Genomic DNA, 26,500 nt, shown 5'->3' on the forward strand with positions numbered 1-26,500 from the left:
TAAAGACCATCTATTCCTTATGTACAGTCACTGAAATGTTCTACTTTCCCACTTGAATGGTGAACGCACAGTGAGCGAACGGTGAACGCAAGCAGAGTGAATGGTGAGCACACGCAGAGCGAATGCTGAATGTAATTTGGCGGAAAGTGAGCGCACGGTGAACGCAAAATGGTTTATTCATTTGGAATATTTTGGATTTTCCCCTTAAATTGTACTTTTTTATTATCAGGAAAGCAATATATATATGAATATATCTGTTCCTTTTTGTATATTTCTCATGAAACTATCATAAATTTCACACCAATGCATGCAGCAATCATGCACAAACAGAAGAAAATTTCTTATATACATTGTTTACAGTATTACATGTATAGATACATGGAAAGTAGAAAAACCATAATATTCTATAATATTTAGAATTCTTGACATTTCCAAGAATATTGGTGCGTTATCTCAGTATACTACATGCATGTATTACATTTTGACTTAATTATGATATATAGTATTTAATTTCTTAATTAATACACGAGTATTATACAATGTATGTGAAAAAATCGCTAAAACGCATCAAAGATGTGTATGGCCGAGTTGCATGCGCAGTTTGGAAAATTATGCACACTTGCATTCAAAAAGTAAAAACACGCACGTATTCAATATAGTTTATAAGTATGAAGCTTTGAATGGCCGCAATAGGTATTTAGTGTGATAATGACCTTGACCTTTGGATTTCAAAAGCAACATGAATCTTGAATGTCATCAGGATTTGAAGTCTGATAAACATACACCAGCAAGTACATGTATAAAAGTTAGAGGCAAGCTCAAATCTACAGTATATAGTGAAAAAGATACCTTGACCTTTGACCTCAAAATAAATAGGAACCTTCCTCTTTTGGATGTGATCAAATATGCAAGTCTGACAAAGACGTACTAAGTAGTATGAAAGTTAGAGACCGGACAAGCTCAAATCTATGGCATTTAGTGACAAAGTGACCTTGACCTTTCACCTCAAAATACATAGGAACCTTCCTCTTTTGGATGTGATCATGTAATGTAAGTCTCACAAAGATGCACTAAAAAGTATGAAAGTTAGAGACTGCATGGACAAACTAATTGTGGATGCCGACCATGCACCCACCCACCCAACTGGACGCCCATCCTTCACCAATTTAAAAGCCGAGATTTGCTATCCAACTCAGCTAATAAAGATAGTCTAGTAATTAGCACTGTGCAACATCAAGAGTTTACAGGTGTAAATGCATGACTTCAAAGCGGTCGTTTGAATTACAAAAAAATCCCGAAAAGGAATCAAGATAAATGCATTAAACAAAAAACACAGGTGGTATATAGGTACCTCATATTGACACCTGAACACTTCTAAATAGTATAAAAGGTTCATTCTCACGTAGAATTTATGTAATTCTCTTTATTGCAACGATATGTACAGCATATCGACCTGAGGAAATAATCCCAGAATTCATGTCCGTACAAAATAAATAGTGTGACCATGCATGAATTACATTTATAGTCCAGTCATTCTAGCCAAAAATATAGCATAACCTAGCTAAAACTTATTGCAACAAAAGTGTTTTTGTTTTCAAACGGTGAGTCAAGGGATGCTCTAGCGTATATATATATAAAAAATCGAGAGCACAAAACAAAGGGGAAATGTGTATTTTGGGACAAAAACGTACATTTTGATTAAAAAAATCACCGAAAACTGGGAATTATCATTTATCTTAACACATGACAGAAATAAATGAAACACGATTGCTATAGTTATCAGGAACGGTGTTAACATTCACAAACTACTTTATTCATACCAAAATTTCAAATGAATGAATGTTTTTTATGAGGCGCAATGCCTCGTTTTGGACGAAAAATCGATGAAAATGAGAAGAGTTAATATGAAACTCGTAAACATTGATTCTGGCACAAAATGAGATACTATTTATATGAGACAGTTAAAGAAGTGATAATTAATTTTAAAAAATTATTCAACAGTTTGAGATTTTAAGATCATGAGTGTCTATCAGTGGCGGATTTAAGGGGGTGCAAATGGCGCCCCCCCCCTTAAAATTTTCAAAATTAAGGTAAATCGTAGTCTTTTCTTTAAAAAATGTAAACGATAAAAGAAGCAATAATTTCTTCCACTCTCGGAGAAATAAATGACAAAATGTTTTAATTTTTATTAATTTCTTTTATTGACTTCTGGAGCACTCGTACCCAGGAGAACTCGTACCCAGAAATTTGGGTACGAGTTCACCTGGAGAAGTCGTACCCGGGTACGAGTTCTCCAAGAGACGTCGTACCCATCAATATCTGGGTACGAGTTCTCCTGGAGAAAAACTTTGTCATTTTATCAAACAGAAATGTGGGTACGAGTTCTCCTAAAGAAAAAACTTGTCAATTGTATTATAAAAATCTGGGTACGAGTTCTCTCGGAGAAAAAACTTTGTCATTTTATCAGATAAATCTGGGTACGAGTTCTCCTGCAGAAAAAAACTTTGCCATTTAATTTCTATCATAAAAACCTGGGTACAAGTTCTCCTGGTGAAAAACGTCGTCATTTTTTCATATAAATCTGGGTACGAGTTTTCCTCCATGTGCCGGAGAATAGAGGTAGTATGCTATAAAATACAATGTCGTAGGTTTAAAATTGGTGTTTAATTGCAATAATTATACTAATTATCGTCTCAAGCCAAACACTAATTCAAATAAAAAAACAAAACAAGTATGATAATTGTATTTACCTTTTTTATTCAATTGAAAGGGATATTCATAGTAAATTATGTAATAACGTATGAAATCCTCAATTTTTTCAAGGAGAAATTGTACCCAGATTCCAATACCTAAAATGGTACAATTCTTAATGAAATAAACTCGTATCAAAAATTTTGATTACTATATAATGACAAACTTTTTCTCCAGGAGAACTCTTACCAGAATTTATATGACAAAAAGACATAGTTTTTCTCCAAGAGAATCCATTTAATAAAGGGCTGAAGTTTTTTTTTTTCTCCGTACCTAGATTTTCATAACATTTTTTTTTTCTCCATGAGAACTCGTACCCAGATTTTTATGATAAAATGACAAAGTTTTTTCTCCGGGAGAACTCGTACGCAGATTTTTATAACAGAAATGACAAAGTTTTTCTCTGGGAGAACTCGTACCCAGATTTTTATAATACAATTGACAAGTTTTACTCGAGGAGAACTCGCATCCACATTTCTATTTGTTAAAATGACAGTTTTTCTCCAGGAGAACCAAAACTTATATGTTATGTGCATCCAGGAATATTATATCTCACAAGAATCAAAAGGAATTCTTCCACAGTTATTGCAAAGATCAAAGGAATGCTGCGGTCATTATTCTACGATATACCTTCATACGTAATAACTGATTATGAGAAAATTGATACATATCTAGCTTCCACTTTGTATTTTGCTTATACAACAATAAAGTCAATAACTGATAATTCAATTTCAAAATCGTAAAAATAATCAATATATGTTGCAAAACAAATTCATAAATGACTGAAGAATATTTGTCATTCAATATAAATCGGTCGTCTGCATTCAAAGATTGATACACATGTAAGCATGTCGGTGCACAGACAAGCTAACCCTCTTCCACGTTTGTGTAGTTTTCTTGGACTGCATGTGTATTCAAAGCAGTTGATATAATCAGTCAACATCAAACTAAATACTTGAAATATTTTTTAAAATAAATCTAGTATTCCCCTACCATCTCACCTTTTTCATCAGCAAAAACATGTCGGCATAGTCTAATTCAGAAACTGTCATGACGTCACGGTGACCTAATTCGTAGCTGTGTGGGTAAATTATCAGCTGTATATTTCTGAGCCTTAGTAGAATAGAAATAAATTTCTTGTTTATGTGGATGATGCAGGATAACCTCCTCAGTCTCGAATTGTTCTTTGAAATATAAAACAACATGTCTCGACCTTGGAGGTTATCCTGCAACATACATGAAAACATGATCTTTATTTCTTAAATATATACATGTATATTCAAATATTCTTGAACCAATTAAAGCATGAAATGCAATGTGTTAAAAACAGACATTTTTTGGCAAACTCCAACATGGTCATACTAGGCAAACATGCACTAGTTGTTTGATGCTATTAATTAAGAATCTTACTTCATCATTTTGTTTCCTTTTCTGGGATTTTCCTGGACTAGTTGAATCTAAAATTAAAATGTCACATCATTTTAACGTATATCACTTTCAGTTTATGTAATATCGAATTTCTGGGGGGAAAAATTTGTACACACTGATTTTCATAAAAGATTTCACAACTCTCCAATGATGGATGCTAATGTAAATCAAAAACACTTTTAAAAGAAATTAATTGATTATTACATAGATTGATTGCATGATTGATTGAATATTGTTTAATGTCCCTCTCGAGAATCTTTCACTAAATATAGAGACGTCACCACTGCCGGCGAAGGGCTGCAAAATTTAAGCCTATGCTCGGCGCTTATGGCCATTGAGCAGGGAGGGATCTTTATCGTGCCACACCTGCTGTGAAACGGGACATCGGTTTTTGCGGTCTCATCCGAAGGACCGCCCCATTTAGTCGCCTCGTACGACAAGCAAGGGGTACTCAGGACCTATTTTAACCCGGATCCCCACAGGAAGATTATATTACATAGATTATCTGATTATTATATAGATTATCTTCACAAAAACTGACTCAGTCAGAAAAGGCCTTGCCTAAAACTTTATGTATTACATGTACTAGTGCTAATGACACAGAATTCATTAACGTTTGTAATGACAGAGAGAACTGATTGTGTAGTTTCCCTAAATTAGCATGTCCATGTTCAATAGCAGAATCAACTGTGTTTGTCTAAAATACAAGACGCCCACAGGCCTTATTGGTCACCAACATGTAGCTGCTTAATATTAGATATAAGTATCACTAACCCAAAGGGCTATAAAATCCATGATAATTTTCCTAAACTGACAAATACTCAGGAGGATCAATAAATTTAAAACAAAGTATATCCATCATGTCAGTAAAAATTTATGAAAAACAAGACCCATAATGTACCAGGTTAAAAAGTACTAGAAATAAAAGCATCAATGATGAGATTTAAGATTTTTCATGAGACAATCAAAATATGTTTTAGTTGAAACATTTGTCATTTGAGTTAAGTATCTAAATATGGATAAACTATAACTATCTTTTTGTTTTTCTTGAAAGTTACAATGGTCAGGCTTAGTGGATGTACAATGTAGGGTCAGGTCTAGTAAAAATCATTTGAACTAGATGGACTGTTCTACTGGTCAAAAGTAAATGTCAAACCCTGCCAAAACAATAAATAATTAGAAATCTTCAGAGTCTAAGGGCAATAACTTTGAAGCAAATAAGTCAATGGAAATTAAACTGCAAGTCATCAATATAAAGAAAAATACCAGATATTAGCTCATTATCGATAAGAACAGCAAGATTTACAGATAGAAAGGGGGTAGCACTATATAAAAAATATGCCCTGACCATTTCATGACAGCTAGGGGCAAAAAAAGTACTATTTTTTTCTTACCTATGCAAGCCTGAAGGCCTGATTGATTTTAATTTCCCAAAATATTCTTATTATCTTAATTGGTTTTGATTTCCTGAAGTACAATTATAATAATAATTGCTACCTTTGCAAGGCCTGGTTGCTCTTAGCTTGCTACGGCGTTTTAAGTTCATCTATTTTTACTCACACCATCCATCAGTGATACATGAGGTACAATAAATAATAATCTAGATAATGGTAAGTCATCTTAATGAATCGTGAATAGAAAAAAAAATAAGAAGGCAGGGATTTTCCACCCTGTTGTAGGGGTCCGAAATTCGGCCCCCGGTGATTCCCAATGCAAAATAGTGGTATTTTTTCCCAATTTGTCTACAAAATTTCCCAATTAAAGTCAAATAAAAAATTGTTTTGTTTTGCAATATTGTCATGGGGAAAGTGGAATGATTCAAAGAAAGAGTTATCAAATGAAAAAATATATTAATTGGTTTGACACAAATTGTGGACCAGAGGCCCGAGACCACCAAAAGTTCGGAAGGTCTACCTGAAATTTTCGCCCGTCGGTACACTTGTTCAAAGTGCAGTATATTAACTAGATTGTTCATTTTCTTTGAAAAATACATGGTACATGATTCTATTGTCTTCAAATTTTCTCCATAAAAATAATTCAGCAGCATTACCATCATAGTTCATTATACAAAACACTCTAGAAATATCGGCAACTGTTCGATAAATCCGAATTTCCTCCATTTTTCTCTTTGATTAATACATGCTGTATTGTTGCTTCACTTATTGTACCCACTTCCTTAACCTATAAGAGAGTTATTAGGTAAATATCATATGGCATAATCATGTTATTTGCTCCGCGGATCGAATTAGTTTGACGTTGTAGACGTTAACGTCAATTTGCAGTATTAAAGGATATTAGTGTGTTTTTAACCTGATAAAATAAGATATACACCACAATGAAGACATTTGTGTTTGTAAGAGGTCAACCTCACTGTCTATAATGGATTAGAAACAAATAGCGGAGCGAATAACATGAGTATATATATATATAGAGGCAACATTCTAAAAGACGTTGAAAGGGGAAGTTTTCCCCGGAAAAGGGTTTCTTTGGGGGATAAAAAAGAGAAAAATGGGGCTTGGTTTTTTTTTGGGGGGGGAGAGAGGAGGATTAAGTAAAACCACGATGAATGCGGAGCGAATAACATGAGTATATACCAACGCAAAAGCATTTCCTTGCATTGAAATATTAAAAAAAAAAAAAAAATGAATAAGCAGAGTTCTTGAAAACTTTTTTCCTCTATCAGACATTCTGACTGACAACTCTGGCAATCTTGTCAGTCCGAACAAAGTTTTATCAGTCCGAAAAAAAAATTCACAGAATTTTAAAATACAAATTACAAAAAAAGTAGCAAAGAACTGATATTTATTCTGCTTCAATTTCCATATATTTAAGTATGTCATATGTTTCTCTCTCATTCTGTTCACATTCTGTCTCGCTCTCCATTTCACTTTCACTATCTTCCTCCCCTTCTGCTTCACATTCTAGTTTTTCACCCACATCACTCTCACCAACACCTCTCTCACTGACATTCTCACTCTCACCAACACCTCTCTCAAAATCACTTCATCCATTATCATTGTCATTTTTTCTTTTTCCGCAACAGATATGTACTCCATGAATAAAGTACCTGCAGATAGATTATCATAGGTTTGACTGTGATGAAGTCCTTTTGCTAATTCATTCAGCCATTCATAATCTGATATAGGTCTGTTTTTCTTTATCAGTGCATGAACATTTCTGAATTTTAATTCAATTCGTTTTCTCAAATGTTCTTTCAAGGAAATCACCGTTTTTTGTGCAATACTCTGCTTGGCTTCATGTTCCTTCTTTCTAGATTCTACAATTCTTACTGCTTCTGTGTGAGTCGTGGACTTCTCATGATCTGATATTGTACTAAACTTGTAGTTCTTAGAACCTGTGATAAATAAATGTTTCTTGCTGTTAGATGCGTCTGACAGCACCCCTTACATCACTGTAATGTTCAGAGCAAATTATGCAGGTCATTTCCCTCTCGTCATGTTGAAACCACTCTCGCCCCTTTAACCAGTGATCTTGAAATCGGCGTGTTGTACGATTGCTTTCGTATTTTTTCATTTCCTCATCATTGTCCTTGCTTGGTTCGCGCTTTCGTTTGTTAGGCATTGCACCGGAGTGATACTTTATCGGTCACGAGGTCGCACACATAATCGGCTTCCAATCAAGTGTTCAGCCGGTCAAAAACCGGCGGCCCGGTAATACCAGCGAGGTCGAATCAAGTTCCAGCTTTGTTTATACTTAAACTGGTACCCCTAATGACCGAGATCTCGTATACATGTAAACATAAATCATCGGGGAACCAGTTCCAAATTGTACAGGTTAAAACCATTCCTGAGCGGAAACTGATTTTCCGGAATCAATTTACGATTTTTTTTTTCAATGTCGGACATTTGGACCGACATATACGAAGTTTGTATTGGACATTTGGTTTTTTTGTCGGCCAAACCGATAAAACCGACACTTTTCAAGAACTCTGAATAAGTCTAAATATTGAAATATAAACATTTTGCGTCGCCATATACTCATGTTATTCGCTCCGCTGTGCATAGGAATTTATGACAGTTGGCTGTCTGTGGTCTCCGTGATACATGGATTATAAACAAATAGCGGAGCGAATAACATGAGTATATATATATACAGAGGCAACATTCTAAAAGACGTTGAAAGGGGAAGTTTTCCCCGGAAAAGGGTTTCTTTGGGGGATAAAAAAGAGAAAAATGGGGCTTGGTTTTTTTAGGGGGAAGGAGGATTAAGTAAAACCACGATGAATGCGGAGCGAATAACATGAGTATATACCGACGCAAAAGCATTTCCTTGCATTGAAATATTTAAAAACAAAAAACAAAAAAAAACTGAACAAGTCTTTAAATATTGAAAGATAAACATTTTGCGTCGGTATATACTCATGTTATTCGCTCCACTGCGCATAGGAATTTATGACAGTTGGCTGTCTGTGGTCTCCGTGCTACATGGATTATAAACAAATAGCGGAGCGAATAACATGAGTATATATATACAGAGGCAACATTCTAAAAGACGTTGAAAGGGGAAGTTTTCCCCGGAAAAGGGTTTCTTTGGGGGATAAAAAGAGGAAAATGGGGCTTGGTTTTTCAGGGGGGAAGGAGGATTAAGTAAAACGACGATGAAAGAATGTTGCCTCTGTATATAAATACTCATAATATTCGCTCCGCTATTCATAGAAATTTACCCGAATTCACTCTGTACAAATAGCGAGTTAACAGGAATATATATCATATACAACATTCTAAATTATGATCAAGAGGTTTTCGCCAGGGAAAAGTATATCTTTAGGGATTAAGACACAAAAATTTTGTTTCTTTTCTTTTGGGGCCGACATTATATAAATTAAAGAAGTGGATCCAATAATATTTGGGTCTATCAATGAAAATTCATAAATTTCCATTGATATTAAAAAAGGGGCGGAATATGTAAATGAAGGAAGCTTACCAAATAACACTAGTATATACGGACGGAAAACTAATTTTAATTGATGAGGGTGGAGCTTAGCGGAGCGAATAACATGAGTATATATATACCGAAGCAACATTATAACGTTTGATGAAAGGGGATATTTTCCCCGGAAAAGGGTTTCTTTGGGGGATAAAACATAAAAAATGGGGCTTCAAGGTATTTTTGGGGGGTGTTAAATTTTAAAAACAAGAAACAGACGGATATATAACACAAGTATACTGATGCAAAACATTCTCTTTCATTCATATTCACGAGGGGGGTGGAGTACATATTCATTAATTACAACCCAAACACTATGTACAGTACGGCCATCGCGGATCCCGTATTAGACCGCGCTCCCCCCGCGGTATGTTAATCCTTTCCGCGCTATCCCTCCGCGGGATTTAATCGCGGGGCAGATTTATACCGCCGAGGTGTGAAGTACCGTTATTTACCTGTTAGGACAAACTAACTGTACGATACTATTTTATTCGTCGGCAGAAAATGAGTACGGCTTGCTTATGGACAGCTATCTCACATTACATACCGGTATAATATTAAATAAATCATTTTAGAAAAAATGAAAAATAAAATCAGGGACCTAATAAAACCAGATATACTTAGGATTTAGCATATTTAATACATCTCCAATTTTTTTATTCTAAAAAAAACAAAAAACAAGAAACCAGCATTTAATTTTGTTTTTCAATAGTATTTTTATGCTGCATTTAATGATAAGGATTAGAAGCTGTGTCCTAATATTTTTACAGTGAAAAAATAATACAAATAGATCTACAAATGTGTTCTGTCTGTTTTAATGGCGTTTGTGTAGACTTTGAGAATTGCTTCAAAAATTTATTAATAACAAAATATTATTTTGTATGTTTTAAAAATTAAAAAAAATGTAAATATTATATTATGCTAAAAGAAAGATTTTTGTTTTCTCATTTCAATCGAACATCGTTTATATGTACACCTGTTGGGTCCCTGCTGCACGTGTTCTTAAAACAACACACGGGGGAGAAGACCCTGTGTGTGTATGTTCAACGCGTCGAATACAGGATGTCAAAATTGTAGTGTCTCTACTCCAGGGCATGCAATCTGCTTATCAGCTTACAATTACCTAAACCCAACAAATTTGACCAGTAATTAAACAAGGGTGTTTGTTTTTAATTTCTTCATCGAGTGCTGGTTTCCTCGCTCACAACTTTTATTACGGTAGATATGAATGTCAGCATCATCAAAATTACTCTAATTGCATGTTAACAAAATTTAATATACCTTGTAGAGTAAGGCCACACATATACGACAGGGGTGGGTATAATGACCCCAAAACTGCGTTTTACTTGTTATCTAGTTTTTTAGGTATAATATTACCTCCCTTATAATATGCATTGCGTTTTTTTCCCTCTCTCTTAGATATTCAAAGCCCCAAAACTGTAATTAAAATTTGAGAATTTGGATCCAATTAATATTTTATTTTAATTAGATTGATGCTTTATTTGTATTGATTACCAAGCAATGTTCGTGTGGCTTGTCTAATGTTGTCTTAGCAGTTTCACGGGTAGAGCGTGCGCTGATCGAGGTCTGGGGCGTTGAAGCAGACAGGAAGTGTTATGTAACAGACATACACATACCCGAGACGTTCTCTACACAATAAAACCTTCACAATGTCTAGAAGAGAATACACGCATGTTATTGTAAAGGCAAAAATATACTGTGTTAGGTATAGCTATAGGAACACCTATCTAATACTCTCTTTCGAATTGGGGAAAAAATGGTTTTGAGAGAATATTAATTGGAACATATCCTCACACCACTTGTCCCCTCTAATCTAACATTTTGTATCTACATCTTTCGTATGCTGCGGGTCACGTTTATGGAGACGTAACTTGGGCAGATTTTTGTCAAATGGTTAAAAATTGTCCTCACTTTACACGTTTTATCTCCCCCCTCTCAAATTTTATATAGAGTTTGATGATGCTAGGCTTTCCTTTTCCTACTTTAATATTTGCGTGATACATGTTTGTTTTTTGTTTTTTTTTATATTTGTACAAGTACATGTATAGACTTATATTCCTAAAAACTAATTTATGAAACCACCAATCTGTGATTGATACTAAAGGGATAATCAGTTTTCGTGAAGTTACTTTTGCTGTTTCACAGGTAAAGCGTGTGTCAATCGATGTCTGGGGCGTTGAAGCAGACAGGGCGTGTTATGTAACAGATATACACATACCCATGACCGTTTCTTCACAGTCCAGTCAGCTATGTTAAATAGTACTCTCTCTCTCTCTCTCTCTCTCTCTCTCTCTCTCTCTCTCTCTCTCAAATTTCATAAAGATTAGAATTTGCTGATGCAAGGTTTTCCTTTCAATACTTTGATATAAATTGATGTTATCCATGTTTTGTTTTTAAATATTTGTACAAAACAAATACAATGTATAGAATTAAATTCCTGAAAAACAATTTATGAAACCACAAATATGTGATTGATACTGACAGGGATAATCAGTTTTCGTGAAGTTACCTTTGCCGTTTTACGGATAAAGCGTAACTATATATATGTACTTGTATATGGTCATCTTCCGACATTGGTATATGGTAATCTACCCTTATATTGAATGCATGGTTCAATAAAGGTAACATGAGAAGTTTTTGTAAAATGTGTTTTTACAAGCGATACATGTACATATATATATGGCAATTGATTTATTTATAGTATTGCTGAACAAAAGATCTGTTTTCAGTTTATGATCAGTATATATTTTTTTTTAACGTTAACGGGAGATAACTCGTGTTTGTTGATGGCATTAATCATCTACAGGTGAGACCGCGGTGAGGACAGTGGGGCCGCGGGGGATATGCAGGGTTACCTGAGATATATCGCGGTAGCTCTGTCCCACGGGGGAAGGGCGGAAAATACGGATCCGCGCTGGCCGTACTGTAGTGAACACATATCAGAGAACTCGGGTGATAGACAGCATACTTTTCATGCCTCACAATCAATGCACGGAAACTGACTAAGCAAAACAACTTGCGCACTTTTTGGAAACTCATTCTAAATTTGCCATCAAGTGAATGAGTTATCAAAACACACTGTCAGTGAACACTTCCCCAAAATATAGACAGTATTTTTATTTAGATAAGTAAATTTTAATGATAAAGCATACAGCAAGTATATAAAACAGCGAAACAGGTAGACATAAAGTCGTGTATATGATGGACTGTGCAAGGAACTTAAATCATGCTATTTATTTCGTTTTTAAGAACTCTCTCTCTCTCATCTTTACATATTATATATATATGTAACATGTACGGAATAAATACAATTTGAATAAAGGAATCCCAACTTACGTATATGTATTCTAAGTACTTAACGATAGCATTTAGGACGTTATAAATGTGCCAGCGGGCACGAACAGGATAGGTAAGGTGAGGTGAGGAACGATAGCATTTATTCCGTAAAGGTTACTGAATGATTTTTGCTTTAAAAAACGGAATAAATAGCATGATTAGTTAACGTGTAAAAAATAAATAAATTATTAACTAGTTAGTCCGTGCGCCGACTATAATTATATATTTTTATACATGTAACCATGATATGATAGCATTTATTCCGTAAATGCAACTTTTAGACTTTAAAACGGAACTAGAAAACTGACACGGTCAGCAAGGGCCCCGCCGAGTGTTATTAGAGGATAGTGACATCTGTATTTGATATAGCAATGTTTGGGGCTGGCATATATGTTAGAATTAATAATATATAAAGATACATTGGAATGCCAATTTGTGAAAAAGGAATCATGAAGCATATTTATGAGAGACTTATGCAATTTAAATTACTTCTGTTTGACACACACTCATGACATCCACTCAAACACAACAGAGTGCAACAAAATTCCATTGTAATAGGGGATTCAAAATGGATAACTGGTACAAAATATGGTATATACTATTCGAAAAGGATTATGAATTTGACATATTGATGTCTTGGAAAAGGAAATTCTGACATCGGGGCTCTAAGCGTTTTCAAACACATTGTCATTTGATAAAAGTGTTCTACATTTTTAAAAATAGAGATGAATATGTCTTTACATACATAGGTGAGAAAGTTTCCATTATTCCTAGCCGAGACATACCCTGTATGTGCAAAAAAATTCATAAGCAAATATCAAAATACTCACGTAGAAAATGTTGACCTTACCGTCAACAAACGCAGTGAAACTCGCCATTTTGAGATTTTCGCCAACGAAAGCTCGGTAACAGTAATGAATAAGGTACACTCATTTTGTATCTATTTTGTGACTTTCTTTATTAAAAGGAACAGTTCTCTAAGGTGTAACGTGCAATTACTACATAATTCAATAACTTGAAGCATGAAGCGGTTTCACTTTGCAACCGGATACAAGAAATTTTATTTCGTATTCCGATCCCGATCGAAAGTTGTTGACTGGGAATGACGTGTTTTAATTCAATATACATGTAACATCAAGCATTTTTTATATCACATTTAAAAAAAACCCAAATATATACACATACACAATGTTGTAGAGTTATTTTTTGTAAATTTTCTATATATAAATACAATGCATATCATAATTCAAATTGAATTATCTCCCTTAGACAGTGGTAAATAAATACGGTCATAATAAGAAAGATGATGACATTCAAACAGAAAGACAAAGTGACATGACTTCAAAATCTATAGGTATCTTCCTCTTATTGTAAAGTATTTCTGTACAAAATTTGAAAACTGTACAATGAAAACTGTTTAAGTTATCGTGTCACAAAGAAAGTGTTCATAATAACAAAGGTAATGACACATATACAGACAGAGAGACAAAGTGACATGACCCCAAAATCTATAGGTGTCTTCCTCTTATTGTAAAGTATTTCTGCACAAAATTTGAAAACTGTACAATGAAAACAGTTTGAGTTATTGTGTCACAAAGAAAGTGTTCATAATAACAAAGATCATGCCGTACAGACAGACAAAGTGAAATGACCCCAAAATCTATAGGCTTCTTCCTCTTATTGTACATTATTTCTGTACAAAATTTGAAAACTGTACGATAAAAACTGTTTGAGTTATCGTGTCACAAAGAAAGTGTTGACGGATAGACGGACGGACGGTCGGACGGACGGACGGACAATGTGATTACTATAGGGCTTCCCACATTTCATGCGGGGCCCTAATAAATAGCATGATTGGAATAAATCAATAGTTATTTATAATATGTGTGTGTGTGTATTATTGCCGTTTCACTCTGTTATTGGTTTATAATTCACGGTACACATTATATTGATATTTCAATGCAAGGAAATGCTTTTGCGTCGGTATATACTCATGTTATTCACTTCGCATTTATCGTGGTTTTACTTAATCCTCCTTCCCCCCCCAAAAATCAAGCCCCATTTTTCTCTTTTTTATCCCCCAAAGAAACCCTTTTCTGGGGGAAACTTCCCCTTTCAACGTCTTTTAGAATGTTGCCTCTGTGTGTATATATATATATATATATATACTCATGTTATTCGCTCCGCTATTTGTTTATAATCCATGTAGCACGAAGACCACAGACAGCCAACTGTCATAAATTCCTATGCGCAGCGGAGCGAATAACATGAGTATATACCGACGCAAAATGTTTATATTTCAATATTTAGACTTGTTTGTATTTTTTTTTTTAAACATTTCAATGCAAGGAAATGCTTTTGCGTCGGTATATACTCATGTTATTCGCTCTGCTTTCATCGTGGTTTTACTTAATCCCCCCCCCCCAAAAACAAGCCCCATTTTTCTCTTTTTTATCCCCCAAAGAAACCCTTTTCCGGGGAAAACTTCCCCTTTCACTGTCTTTTAGAATGTTGCCTCTATATATATATACTCATGTTATTCGCTCCGCTATTTGTTTCTAATCCATTATAGACAGTGAGGTTGACCTCTTACAAACACAAATGTCTTCATTGTGGTGTATATCTTATCTTATCAGGTTAGAAACACACTAATATCCTTTAATACTGCAAATTGACGTTAACGTCTACAACGTCAAACTAATTCGATCCGCGGAGCGAATAACATGATTATGCCTATCATATATATTTAGAATGTATTTTCAGTGTACTTTGTGTGAAAATAATTTTTTCAATCTTTGAAGCAGCACACTTCGTTTGGAGAGTCTAATCACCAGAAATGATGATATTGTATGCAGCATTGTATAAAACAGCATTAGTTCAAATTTAGCTTACTTTTATCATTAATATTACCATATATACATTTAGAGATATATTTATTTTGCAAAATGATTTTATTGGATGTGAAAATATAACTTCCCAAGCCTGGTGTTTTTCTTATTGATTGAACAAGTGTATTGGCATTGATAGTATCACAGAGAGTTTCATGATGAACTAGATCATGATTTTAAGAGGCTGTCTACGATAGAACCATGCAAAACCAAAAAAATATTATGGAAGGTGTTGTCAAATTTTCAGACCTTTTTATGATATTTCAGAAGTATTTTACTAGTTATATCATATTTTGTGGCAAAATCGATGAGTACCTCCCGAACTAACACCTAATGGGCCGTTCTATTTTTAGCACAATATACACATCAAATTCACGCAAAAATGGTGTATTTTCAGCTAGTCATTAGAATATCAAAAGCAGAATAATCACATATAATTTCAGTTCCGCATAGTCTATTTGAACGGTACCTTTGAATTGGTGAACATAACTTTAAAATTCATTTTCCAGATTTAAGTCGTATAGTGTTTGAACTAGTAAGATTATGTAACTTTCAAATCAAATGCTATTTTTAGTGAGTCATAAAACCCCAAGAAACGCTTAAAATAAATAGTTTCGTGGTTTAAAACACAGAATTATGCATAAATTATCACTACTAAACGGGAATTTGGTTGCAAATAAATAGAAAGTCATTTATTTGGGGTATGAAATTCGGAAATTTTATCAAAAAATTATCTCCCTTTGTGGAACTCTCATGGGAAGAAGGTAAGGAAAAATGATTAATAAGGCAGATGACAACAACATGGAATTGGTGGAAAGTGATGGAAGATGAATTTATAGCCTTGGTGAAAATTTCAAGGAAAGAGGGTGTTTATTTACATCAGGATTGCAAGAAGTATACTTCAGCACAATTGAGATTTTTAAATGTCCATCCGAAATTGTGTGAATTCCAGAATCTTTGTTCACTGCACTGCACAGCTGGTGTGCATTAACTATGATCTAGACTTAACAGACATCATCATGCCTATGCCAATCATGGACATTGACTTTGAATAAAGAACAACATGTTGTCACCCATTACATGACAAATCTAACTCAGATGTGAAAGGGGGGGGGGGGGGGGGGGGGGGATGACTCCGTGACTCCAAAGCCGATATATCTGCCACATTACTCAAGCTGACAACACATGTTCCATTGATTCTGGTAAGTTAAATTGTTTTTATATCTTCCTGCACCAACAGATATTGAAATATGCACTTATGCATAAATACTCATAGATGAAATCTATAAAATTTTACTTCTATTTTTCTATTTAAAATTTTTAAGATATCAATTTGCTGAATGCACAATTTTCTAGATTAAAATACTGTTACAATATATTTAGGAAATATAATGAAATATATGTGTTTGGTGTTTGCAGACAAGACAATGCATTGAGAAACACAAAAATTGTGTCCATATTAAGACAGATGTAAAGAAAGAGTTGAAAGGTATGATGCAAACAAATGTCTGAATAAAATCTAATAGGAATTTAAGTGACACCCTATCCAATATATATTATCTATGACTGAACTCATAAGTGGTTAAGGAAAACTGTTTTAATTTTTTAGTCACTGCTTGGAGGTTATTTTACATCTCTCAGGATTTTCTAGATGTCAGATTTCCTAAAACTCACACTTGTGCTTTAATTTTTTTTTTTTTTTGTTGGTATAAATGTACAGAAAAATTGAATGTTCTTCTATGGGATAGTTTTGCCAATAGTTTCAGTTGAAAGTTACAACAAAAAAGAAGAAGAAGAAAAAAAAGAAGAAAGAATTGCAATGATTAAATCTCTATGTTTATAATGAATGTGTCTTTCATGATCTTGTATGTGATGTTCATGAATTTTTTTTACATTACCTGACTTACAGTGTAATATCACCCCCCCCCCCCCCCCCCCCCCCCCATCCTTTATGGCTTTACTTACAATAAAACTACATATGCAGAGTGAATTTAAAACATGAGAGATATATCATATGTTGTAATTGCCTGCTGAATTTGATAGAAAGCAAAAACGCTTTGAACACACGATTCTTGTACATGGCTACAATAAATGTACTATTTATTGGTGGAAGGTAATGGTGGAAGATGTTTTCAAAATAACCCCTCTCCCTCCAATATTGGGTCAAAGTACAACAAACAATAATTTTTACCCTTCATTAATGCTTATGCATGACATGTGCAATGATATTATTACGTTATCTGAAGATTTTAACTCTACAAAACCGACATTATCACCCCCCCCTTTTTTTTCTCTTGCATACCCCCCCCCCCCCCCCCCCAATATACCACTAAATTTCATTTGCAACCAAATTCCCTTTAACATGTATTAGAAATTGATAGGTTCTACACATGTATCAAATATGATGTCTATTGAAGCGTTTCTTGGGCAACTATACCTGTTTCAGTGCAAATAGGTGAAATTAGGTAAAATTTCAGCATTTCCTTCATTTTGAAATTTTGATATTTTATTGCACTGTGTATTAAATTTTGATTGCTTATGTGTTATTAATTCCTATTTGTCTCTGCAATATCATGAAATAGGTATCATTAAATTGCAAGACATGGGTTTTGCAATAAACCAAAAAGAAAGTACATTGTCTGATTTTTTTCAATAGATCTAAATATAGAAATGGGGGAAAACCAAGTGTCTCTCGTTTCCATGGTTACCGATCGAGTGGAATGAAAATAATTATTTTTACGTTCAAGTTATGTTATCTAAAGGATATATACCAAGTTTCATGAAATTCTGACACATGTCCATCAATAGCCATTTGCATGGTTCTATCGTAGACAGCCTCTTAAAAATAACTTATATAATATTGTTGGGCTGTTTATGTCAATTAAGAGCAATACAATATATATTGAAACTCCATGATTAAATCTGAATTTAATTCAACTTTTATTTAATTTCCTTACTTTTAATATTTCCATTAATTTTTTTTTATTGAAAAAAATTTCATCTAGTATTCAAAAGTATAAATACACAATATTATTAGCCATGATGCAAGTAAAATGGGGAAAATGCTGTCCATTTTCTCTTCCTGACATTTTTGAAGAACCATCTGAGAACTAGAAGCTAGGGTCACTTGGAAATTTGAAAGCTGGTGTTCCGTCAGTCCATGCACCATTGAAAAATAGTTTTAAGTGTCATTTAACCCTGATTGCAATGAAAATGTTAAGATAAGAAAAACTTCCATGAATGAAGAGAAAACGTTCATCTTTTTATTGAAAAAAGCGTATTTTAAGAAATATGTTGTAAAACTGTGAATTTCTGAAATTCCCAATTTGGACAAAATGCCGTTAAAATTTCCAATTTTAAAGGCCCAGGCCCTATTTCCAAAATGGTGTGGAAAATCCCTGGAAGGATAGAAAAGAAATGACAAGAGATATACATACTATAGCTACAAACAAAGGAAAAGAAAAAGTAAGAGATATAAGTTATGGAGGACAGACTGCATCATAAATTCTAGTTATGAATAAAGAGAGATTTTTCAACGATTAAAACTTGAGTTTGACATCTCACTAAACATAAGTATATTCGGCTTATTATTGCATTTGCCTCTAAACGTCTACACAAAATACTGGTAAATAATTTACCTAGGCAGCTTAAACGAGGGGGTTATTTATATTCGGTCTTTCCTATTCCCCTCGTTTCTGTCCAAGCCTTCATAAAGTATGTGGGAAATCAGTCGAGCTTCGGTTTGAATTTATTTCACCTTACATTTGATGTGGATCATTCGAAAACTTATATAAATCAATTCATGAATGATTTTGCCGCAAGGGAATATACAATTGAAACCATTCAATTCCACACTAGAGCAACGATAATCGTCGTCATTTCAAACACTACATCCTTTCGCTCTCAAATTCGCCTCCATGATAAACAATGACTTCAGCGCATGCGTCACCTCATTTTGTAAAAGAGCTAGAGGCCCAAGAGAGGTGAAATGCCTTAATACTTTAGTAAATCGCACAAAAATCTAACTTTTTCAATTTATTTTTTCATCACACGCATCGTATTTTTGTGAATGGACATATTTTTTAGAATATGAAAATTCAGAAAACAATATAGATAAAAAGGATGTTGTTGCATAAATTATTCTAAGTGTTTGGTGGAATGGAAAATAAAAGAAAATGTAAACGCATGCTCGATATTGTTTGAAATAAATGCGCACATTGTATTTACTGTGCTGTTTGTTTTGAAAAATGTCATTGCTGTAACAAAACAAAAACAACAAGAGGCCCAAGGGCCACATCGCTCACCTGAGTCACTTCGCTCATGTTTAAAGATTTTCCCTATATATTTGTATGCAAAACTTTGATCCCCCCCCCCCTTGTGACCCCATCCTCCCCTGGGGGCCATGATTTTAACAAACTGAAATATGAAATATATCAGAAAGCTTTCATGTAAATATCAGCTTTTCTGGCTCAGTGGTTCTTGAGAAGAAGATTTCTAAAGATTTTCCTTATATATTTGTATGTAAAACTTTGATACCCTATTGTGGCCTCATCCAAACCCCGGGGGCCATGATTTGAACAAACTTGAATCTGCATTATGTCAGGAAGCTTTCATGTAAATCTCAGTTTTTCTGGCTCAGTGGTTCTTGAGAAGATGATTTTTAAGGATTTATCCTATATATTAGCATGCAAAACTTTGATCCCCTATTGTGGCCCCATCCTACCCCGGGGCCATGATTTGAACAAACTTGAATCTGCACTATATAAGGAAGCTTTCATGTAAATTTCAGCTTTTCTGGCCCAGTGGTTCTTCAGAAGATTTTAAAGATTTTTCCTATATATTTGCATGTAAAACTTTGATTCCCTATTGTGGCCCCATCCAACCCCCGGGGGCCATGATTTGAACAAACTTGAATCTGCATTATGTCAGGAAGCTTTCATGTAAATCTCAGCTTTTCTGGCTCAGTGGTTCTTGAGAAGAAGATTTTTCCTATATATTTGTATGTAAAACTTTGATCCCCTATTGTGGCCCCATCCAACCCCCGGGGGTCATGATTTGAACAAACATGAATCTGCACTATATAAGGAGGCTTTCATGTAAATCTCAGCTTTTCTGGCTCAGTGGTTCTTGAGAAGAAGATTTTTAAAGATTTATCCTATATATTAGTATGTAAAACTTTGATCCCCTATTGTGGCCCCATCCAACCCCTGGGGGCCATGATTTCAACAAACTTACATCGGCATTATGTCAGGAAGCTTTCATGAAAATTTCAGCTTTTCTGGCCCCGTGGTTCTTGAGAAGATTTTTAAATGACCCCACCCCATTTTTGCGATTATCTCCCCTTTGAAAGGGACATAGCCCTTCATTTGAACAAACTTGAAAGCCCTTCACCCAAGGATGCTTTGTGGCAAGTGTGGTTGAAATTGGCCCAGTGGTTTTTGAGAAGAAGATGAAAATGTGAAAAGTTTACAATGCCGACGACGACAGACAACGGACAAATTTTGATCGAAAAAGCTCACTTGAGCCTTTGGCTCAGGTGAGCTAAAAAAAAGATATTTAAAAAAAAACAAAACAAAAAACAAAAAACAAAAGTAGGGAAATATATGGGATTGAATAATGTTTGATTGATCTCGACCATAATATCAGGCACGGATCTTGATTTTCAAAGGGGGGTGAACCAGAGGATTTGTTGACTGTTGATACCATGATATGGGTTTTGTACAGTGTACTTATTTTATCGTATGCATGCAGTTTTATAAGTTAGTTACCGATTAAAACATCCTTTAAAAAGAATTAAAAATGACAAATGTATTTACAATGTTCATTGATAAATGTTCAATGTCTGACAAAAAACTTCATTCACTTAGTCTTCATCAACACCCCCCCCCCCTTCCCCCCAAAAAACAAAAGTTTGATGATGTTGAAAATAATAATCATTGTACAACTGTACATGAATATCGATGTCGGATTGCATAAACTTGCAGGAGTTTTGAACCCCTCCCCCATAAATATTTAAAATTAAATTTTGATCCGGCATTGATCATTTGACATTTTCCCTAAAAGAATTCAATTGATTCTTTTCGGATGCATGTGAATGAATCTCTTTGTTAGATAATTAATGTCCAGTTTGATATTGGGGGGGGGGGGGGGGTGTTAATCATTCATTAATGCCACTCCAGAAAGTCTCTCCTTGCCCATTACCCAAGTGAAAATTTTCTCCAACAAATCACTTACAAATTGTTGATTTGTAACCAATTTGTTCAACAAATCATGAACCAATCATTTTCTACTAAAACCATGACTATGATTTGTTTGCAATTTGTTATAAAAGACCAATTTGTTTGCGATTTCTTCTTTACTTCATACAATTTCTTAGTGATTTGTTAGACTTAGAAAATGGCTTCAGTGATTTCTCCATGATTTGTTATACTTAGACTTTCTTCAGAGTGATTTCTCCATGATCTGTTAAACTTGGCCATTCTTCACAGCGATTTCTCCATGATTTGTTAAACTTAGCCATTCTTCACAATGATTTCTCCATGATTTGTTAAACTTAGCCTTTCTTTAGAGTGATTTAATAATGATCTGTTGAACTTAGTTTATATACTTCAAGTATATATGACATTATGTGTACACTGTAAAATAGCTATGCTGTAAACAAATGTAATTTTGCTTTGTTTTGTTGACTGAATTTACCAGAAGCTTCTAGAAATTATTATTAAGAAATTCTTGAAATAGATGTATGTAACTCTAGTGTACTCAGTAAAGAAACTCTTTAGCATACAATATGGTAATAGTTTTTAAATAAGCTTTCTTAAAAACCAAATAAACCCTGAAAAATGTAATTTGAAGAAAGACAAGGATTATCTGCAACTTTTTAATTCAGTTATAACCTTTGATAACATGTCTACAATTACATGCACAATGAAAATGACACTCAAATTGACTTCTGTACAAATTCTACAAGTTCTTAAAGATTCAATTCATGATGGTTGTGCTCTTCACAGATAACAATGAAATTCTCTTGTTGAATACAAATACATAAATCCAGGACATTTGTTAATGGAACAATATCAAGGATATCGGATTTTGTTACAAAGTGTAGAAATGGCAGTTATATTCATAAAATTTGACTGTATATGTGAATCTGGTTTTTCAGAATGAGCATCAAAAAGATTCAGTGGTAATGGTTTTAGCTTTGAAATACATGCTAAAGAGCAAACCATAAAATAAATCCAAATGAAAGTTTCATGTTGTTATCAATATACTTTATAGTATAAGAGTTACGCATTGAGACACGAGTGTAATCTTGAGAATGGTACATAATTCCCCTTATTATTGCTCTTCTAAACATTGAAAGGGAGTTTATGGCAGAATTTAAGTATCTACACAGTTCAATTGCCTCAAGGTCAGAGAGTTCTCTATGGTAAGATTTACCACAAAGTTTAAAAACATTCGAATCATTATCTCTGAACTTTTTAGTGAGTGATTTTATAAGTGCAGTTGCTTGACTATTCTTTTCAACTGACTTTGCAAGCATAGGTATTGTCTGATATACATGTACAGCATTTACGATCTGAACATCAATAAACATAGTTCCATGAAACATTTTCACGAGATCCCCATTCGCACCTTCAAATGCAAAGCAAGAGTAACTCCACAGAGGTCCTAGCTCTCTTACCATTTGAGGGAGATGTAGTAATGAGTGTATATTTAATGTCATAAATTGATCCACATACAAGGAAGAAACCATAAATACAAAATAATTGATAAGAGTTTCACTTCTTCCAATGTCATTTTCACTAATACTTGACTGACAAAGTAGATAGAATCCTTCTAATAAAGCACAGTAATGATAGAAGTAAATTGGTTTAAGTAAATCTCTTATACAAGGAACTGAATAGAACAAAAACCATGACCTCACTTCAGCTGCTTTCCAAAATTTCAAATGTTCTCCTATTGTTCTTGGGGTTCTCGTAATTAAATGAGATGGTTTTATGTTTGTGATACGGGAATCGATGACATCTATGAATTTATACATAGAAAAATCCTCTGAACTATAATCTGAGGAGAACCACAATTTGAGAAGCAAACGATTAATGCCCAGGCAAATCATATGCATGTAAGCAATTCCTATATTTTTTACTACATCAAAATGAGGTAAAAACATCAAAAATGAAATTCCTTTCATACCATTTATAGTTTTCTGACACTCATTTGAACTCATACCATCATTCACAACTTGTGTAGATATCCGTTCTGGTCCTGCTGGATTAGAAGAATCGTATGGGAATGTTCGAATATTTCCACCAGCTGCAGTTCGTGTATTGACGCCCTTCTGCATGCATTTAGGGCATGAATTTTCTCCATTGTGCTGGTTCATGTTCATCACTGCACTTCTTGCTGGGATATCACATGAAAGACACAAGAGGACTGCTTTCACCATGATAATTTCTTCATTGACTTTTATTTCTATTCCATTACATAATTTCTGCACAGATTTTTGAAATGGGTTAAAGAACATGTTCATTGGGGGTTTTTCTTGTCCAAACCACAGTCCACATAAAATCATGTTTTCCCTCTGTTTCCTCATCCTAAATGGCAATTCGTTCACCATTAGAAATATTGGCCAAATAGAGGTCTTGCTGCTTTTGAAGATTGGAACTCCGTCGGTGTTGAGTGTGAAGGAAATGTTATTTTCATTATTTTGGTGCAATATACCATCATCATTAGATAAGCTTCTATACAATGATCCATCATATATATCTTCAATATTATCTTTGTGTTTCTTTATTATATCGATGTTTTAGATTTTTTCAAAACTCATCCTTTGTGAACAGATTTGATAATTGATTTGCAATGTCCAGTCCAGTGCCCCTTTTAACTTGAGATTTTTACCACACATGTCATTTGGACAACATTTGGCATCTTGTTGAACAAAAGTAAAACAGTAGGAGCAGAAGTAATGTTTAACCAGAGGAGTTTTCAACTGAATGAAAAACTTTTTCAAATGATGTAGGCTTTTTAAGGCAGGATTTGAGAAGAGAAGATGAAGATTAATCAATGCCAGTAAGTCGGATGCCTGTGCAGATGTGAGCGAATGTGTTATTATATACATCCAAATCAACAGCACACTGGTTGAAGTTGTCATGGTATGACCTGGTTGAACAAATTCTTCTCCATCTATGGTTGTATCATCTGCGAATTCTTCCTCTTCAAAGTCATTGAATTCATCATCAATGTTGGAAGGCCCCCACTGTTCATTTTCATCTTTGAGTCGAGATATAAGGTCCTCAAGTACAACACTTTCAGAGGTTGGAGGCAGTGCACTGTGTTCTCCGGCATTTTCATTTTCCTCTTCGAAAGTAACATAACATGTATCAGATTCTGAATCCATCAGATCTTGAGATGGGGTAGCATTTCTCTCTGGCTCACAGACATTTTCAATTTCAGGAAGTGGCAAGCTGTTTTGAAATGTTGAAATGCCCACATTCAACTGCTCCTCTGTACCTTCATGCAATGTTTTGTTGCATTTTGACTCATTCAAAGCCTGGCTAGATGCTGCTGCATCAGAATCATCTCCAGAAATCTTCATTCCATGCACGTACTCACTATATCTTGTTTTGTAACGTTTTGGGCGTACATGGCCTACTCTGTTTGTGACTTTTGATGTAAATTTCTTTAAAAAAAAAGAAAGGAAAGAAAGTAAATAACCATACATATCTATCTATTAGTATATCTAATATTGTCCATCCACAATTATTCAAAGTTAATTGACTCTATGCGTCAAGATGAAATACATTGATCGCATTCTTTATCGACATTCAGTGAGCACTTTGAAATTTTATTTTACTGCGGTTAGTCGTAACCGAAATATGATGGGAAAGTCGATTCGAAGCTATATTAAGGATATTCTGCATTTAGTCACCTTAAATTATTGAGAGTGGACAATATATAAGTAAACACATGATAAAATTATTAATCAAAAACGGACATATTTTCCGGTCGAATTTCCACGATGATTTTCGCAACTCATTGTGACATCTTCATTCAAACATCTATACATCAAATAATGAAATAAAGTATTTAATGAACAAACCTGGTTTTTACTCCTCTCATTGTCCATTGTTGTCATGAGACGATATACTCTACTGGATAGCTGTTCAGTATCTTCAGATTTATTTTCTTATCGGGATTCGATGCCGAAATAAAATCTGTGATCCGGAATGAAACGGATTTTGGAATGGATTTTTTAAATCTTAAAATATATGTCTTCATGTATCTTGTACATTATCTACATCAAATCGATACATCATATATTTTTTGGTACATTTCATTGTGATACATTTGTTATTTTTACGTTTTGATACATATATTTCTCCGAACACAAATGCGTAAAAACGGATTTGAATAATTCCGAGTCGGAAGTTAGCCTCATTTTGGTGACGAGATTTGGCGCAATATTCGGTCTTCTACAAAAATGCCGGGAAAGAGGCAAATTAAAAGACCCGACAAATTCAAGAATACAGAGGATTTAGATGTCATTCAACGAGAGGGTATGTCTGTTGCATGTTCTTACAAGATGAAGTTTTAGTATAGTAACAAAAAAGATAGCTGTTAACAATATATTTCTCGTAAAACATGCATGTAAAATGAAACTATACTAGACCTATGTCTGTATGTGTATACGTTAATATTATATTCCTACAAGTACAAATGGTGAGGGGGTGAGATATATACATTCATGTATATATTTAGAGAGAAATTGTACAAAATAGGAGAGCTCAACGGAAAGTCTTAAGTCGATCACTTTATGTGCACAAATTTTCCAAAGGCCATGCAGCTAGAAAAATTAAATTTTTTCAAATTTTTAAAATCTGAAATATTTGTAAATTAACATTAAATTTGATGTGAAAGTAGCGCTAGCAGTAGGCAGGTTTATCACATTTAATGCATATATATAGTGAGAATATTTACAAAATTAGCAAGGCTAATATATATATATTAGCTGCAATAATGTAGCCCTCTCTGATTTTTTTTTTTTTTTTTTTTTTTTTAGGGAGAGGGCTACAACTCCTTAGGATCTCCGTAATGGTGCAAATGCGGAAGTGATTCACTCCCGCAACATT

The 26,500-nt window shown here is 34.2% G+C and overlaps 1 protein-coding gene and 1 long non-coding RNA gene across 5 annotated transcripts in view; one reads left to right on the forward strand and one right to left on the reverse strand.

The window, feature by feature from the left end:
* Positions 1 to 26,500, reverse strand: part of LOC125673832 (uncharacterized) — a 167,184-nt gene that overhangs the window by 62,902 nt on the left and 77,782 nt on the right. For all 4 annotated transcript variants that reach the window (XM_056158122.1, XM_048910669.2, XM_048910668.2 and 1 more), the window contains exon 7: positions 4,162 to 4,208. In XM_056158122.1, the coding sequence (XP_056014097.1) occupies positions 4,162 to 4,208 (47 nt within the window). The remainder of the gene's footprint in view (positions 1 to 4,161; positions 4,209 to 26,500) is intronic.
* Positions 16,485 to 18,001, forward strand: LOC130052620 (uncharacterized). Its single transcript, XR_008800978.1, has 3 exons — positions 16,485 to 16,573; positions 16,791 to 16,860; positions 17,132 to 18,001. It is a non-coding gene; the product is annotated as an uncharacterized LOC130052620 (long non-coding RNA).

The sequence above is a fragment of the Ostrea edulis genome, chromosome 3 (assembly GCF_947568905.1).
Source record: "Ostrea edulis chromosome 3, xbOstEdul1.1, whole genome shotgun sequence".
Taxonomy (NCBI): Eukaryota; Metazoa; Mollusca; class Bivalvia; order Ostreida; family Ostreidae; genus Ostrea; species Ostrea edulis.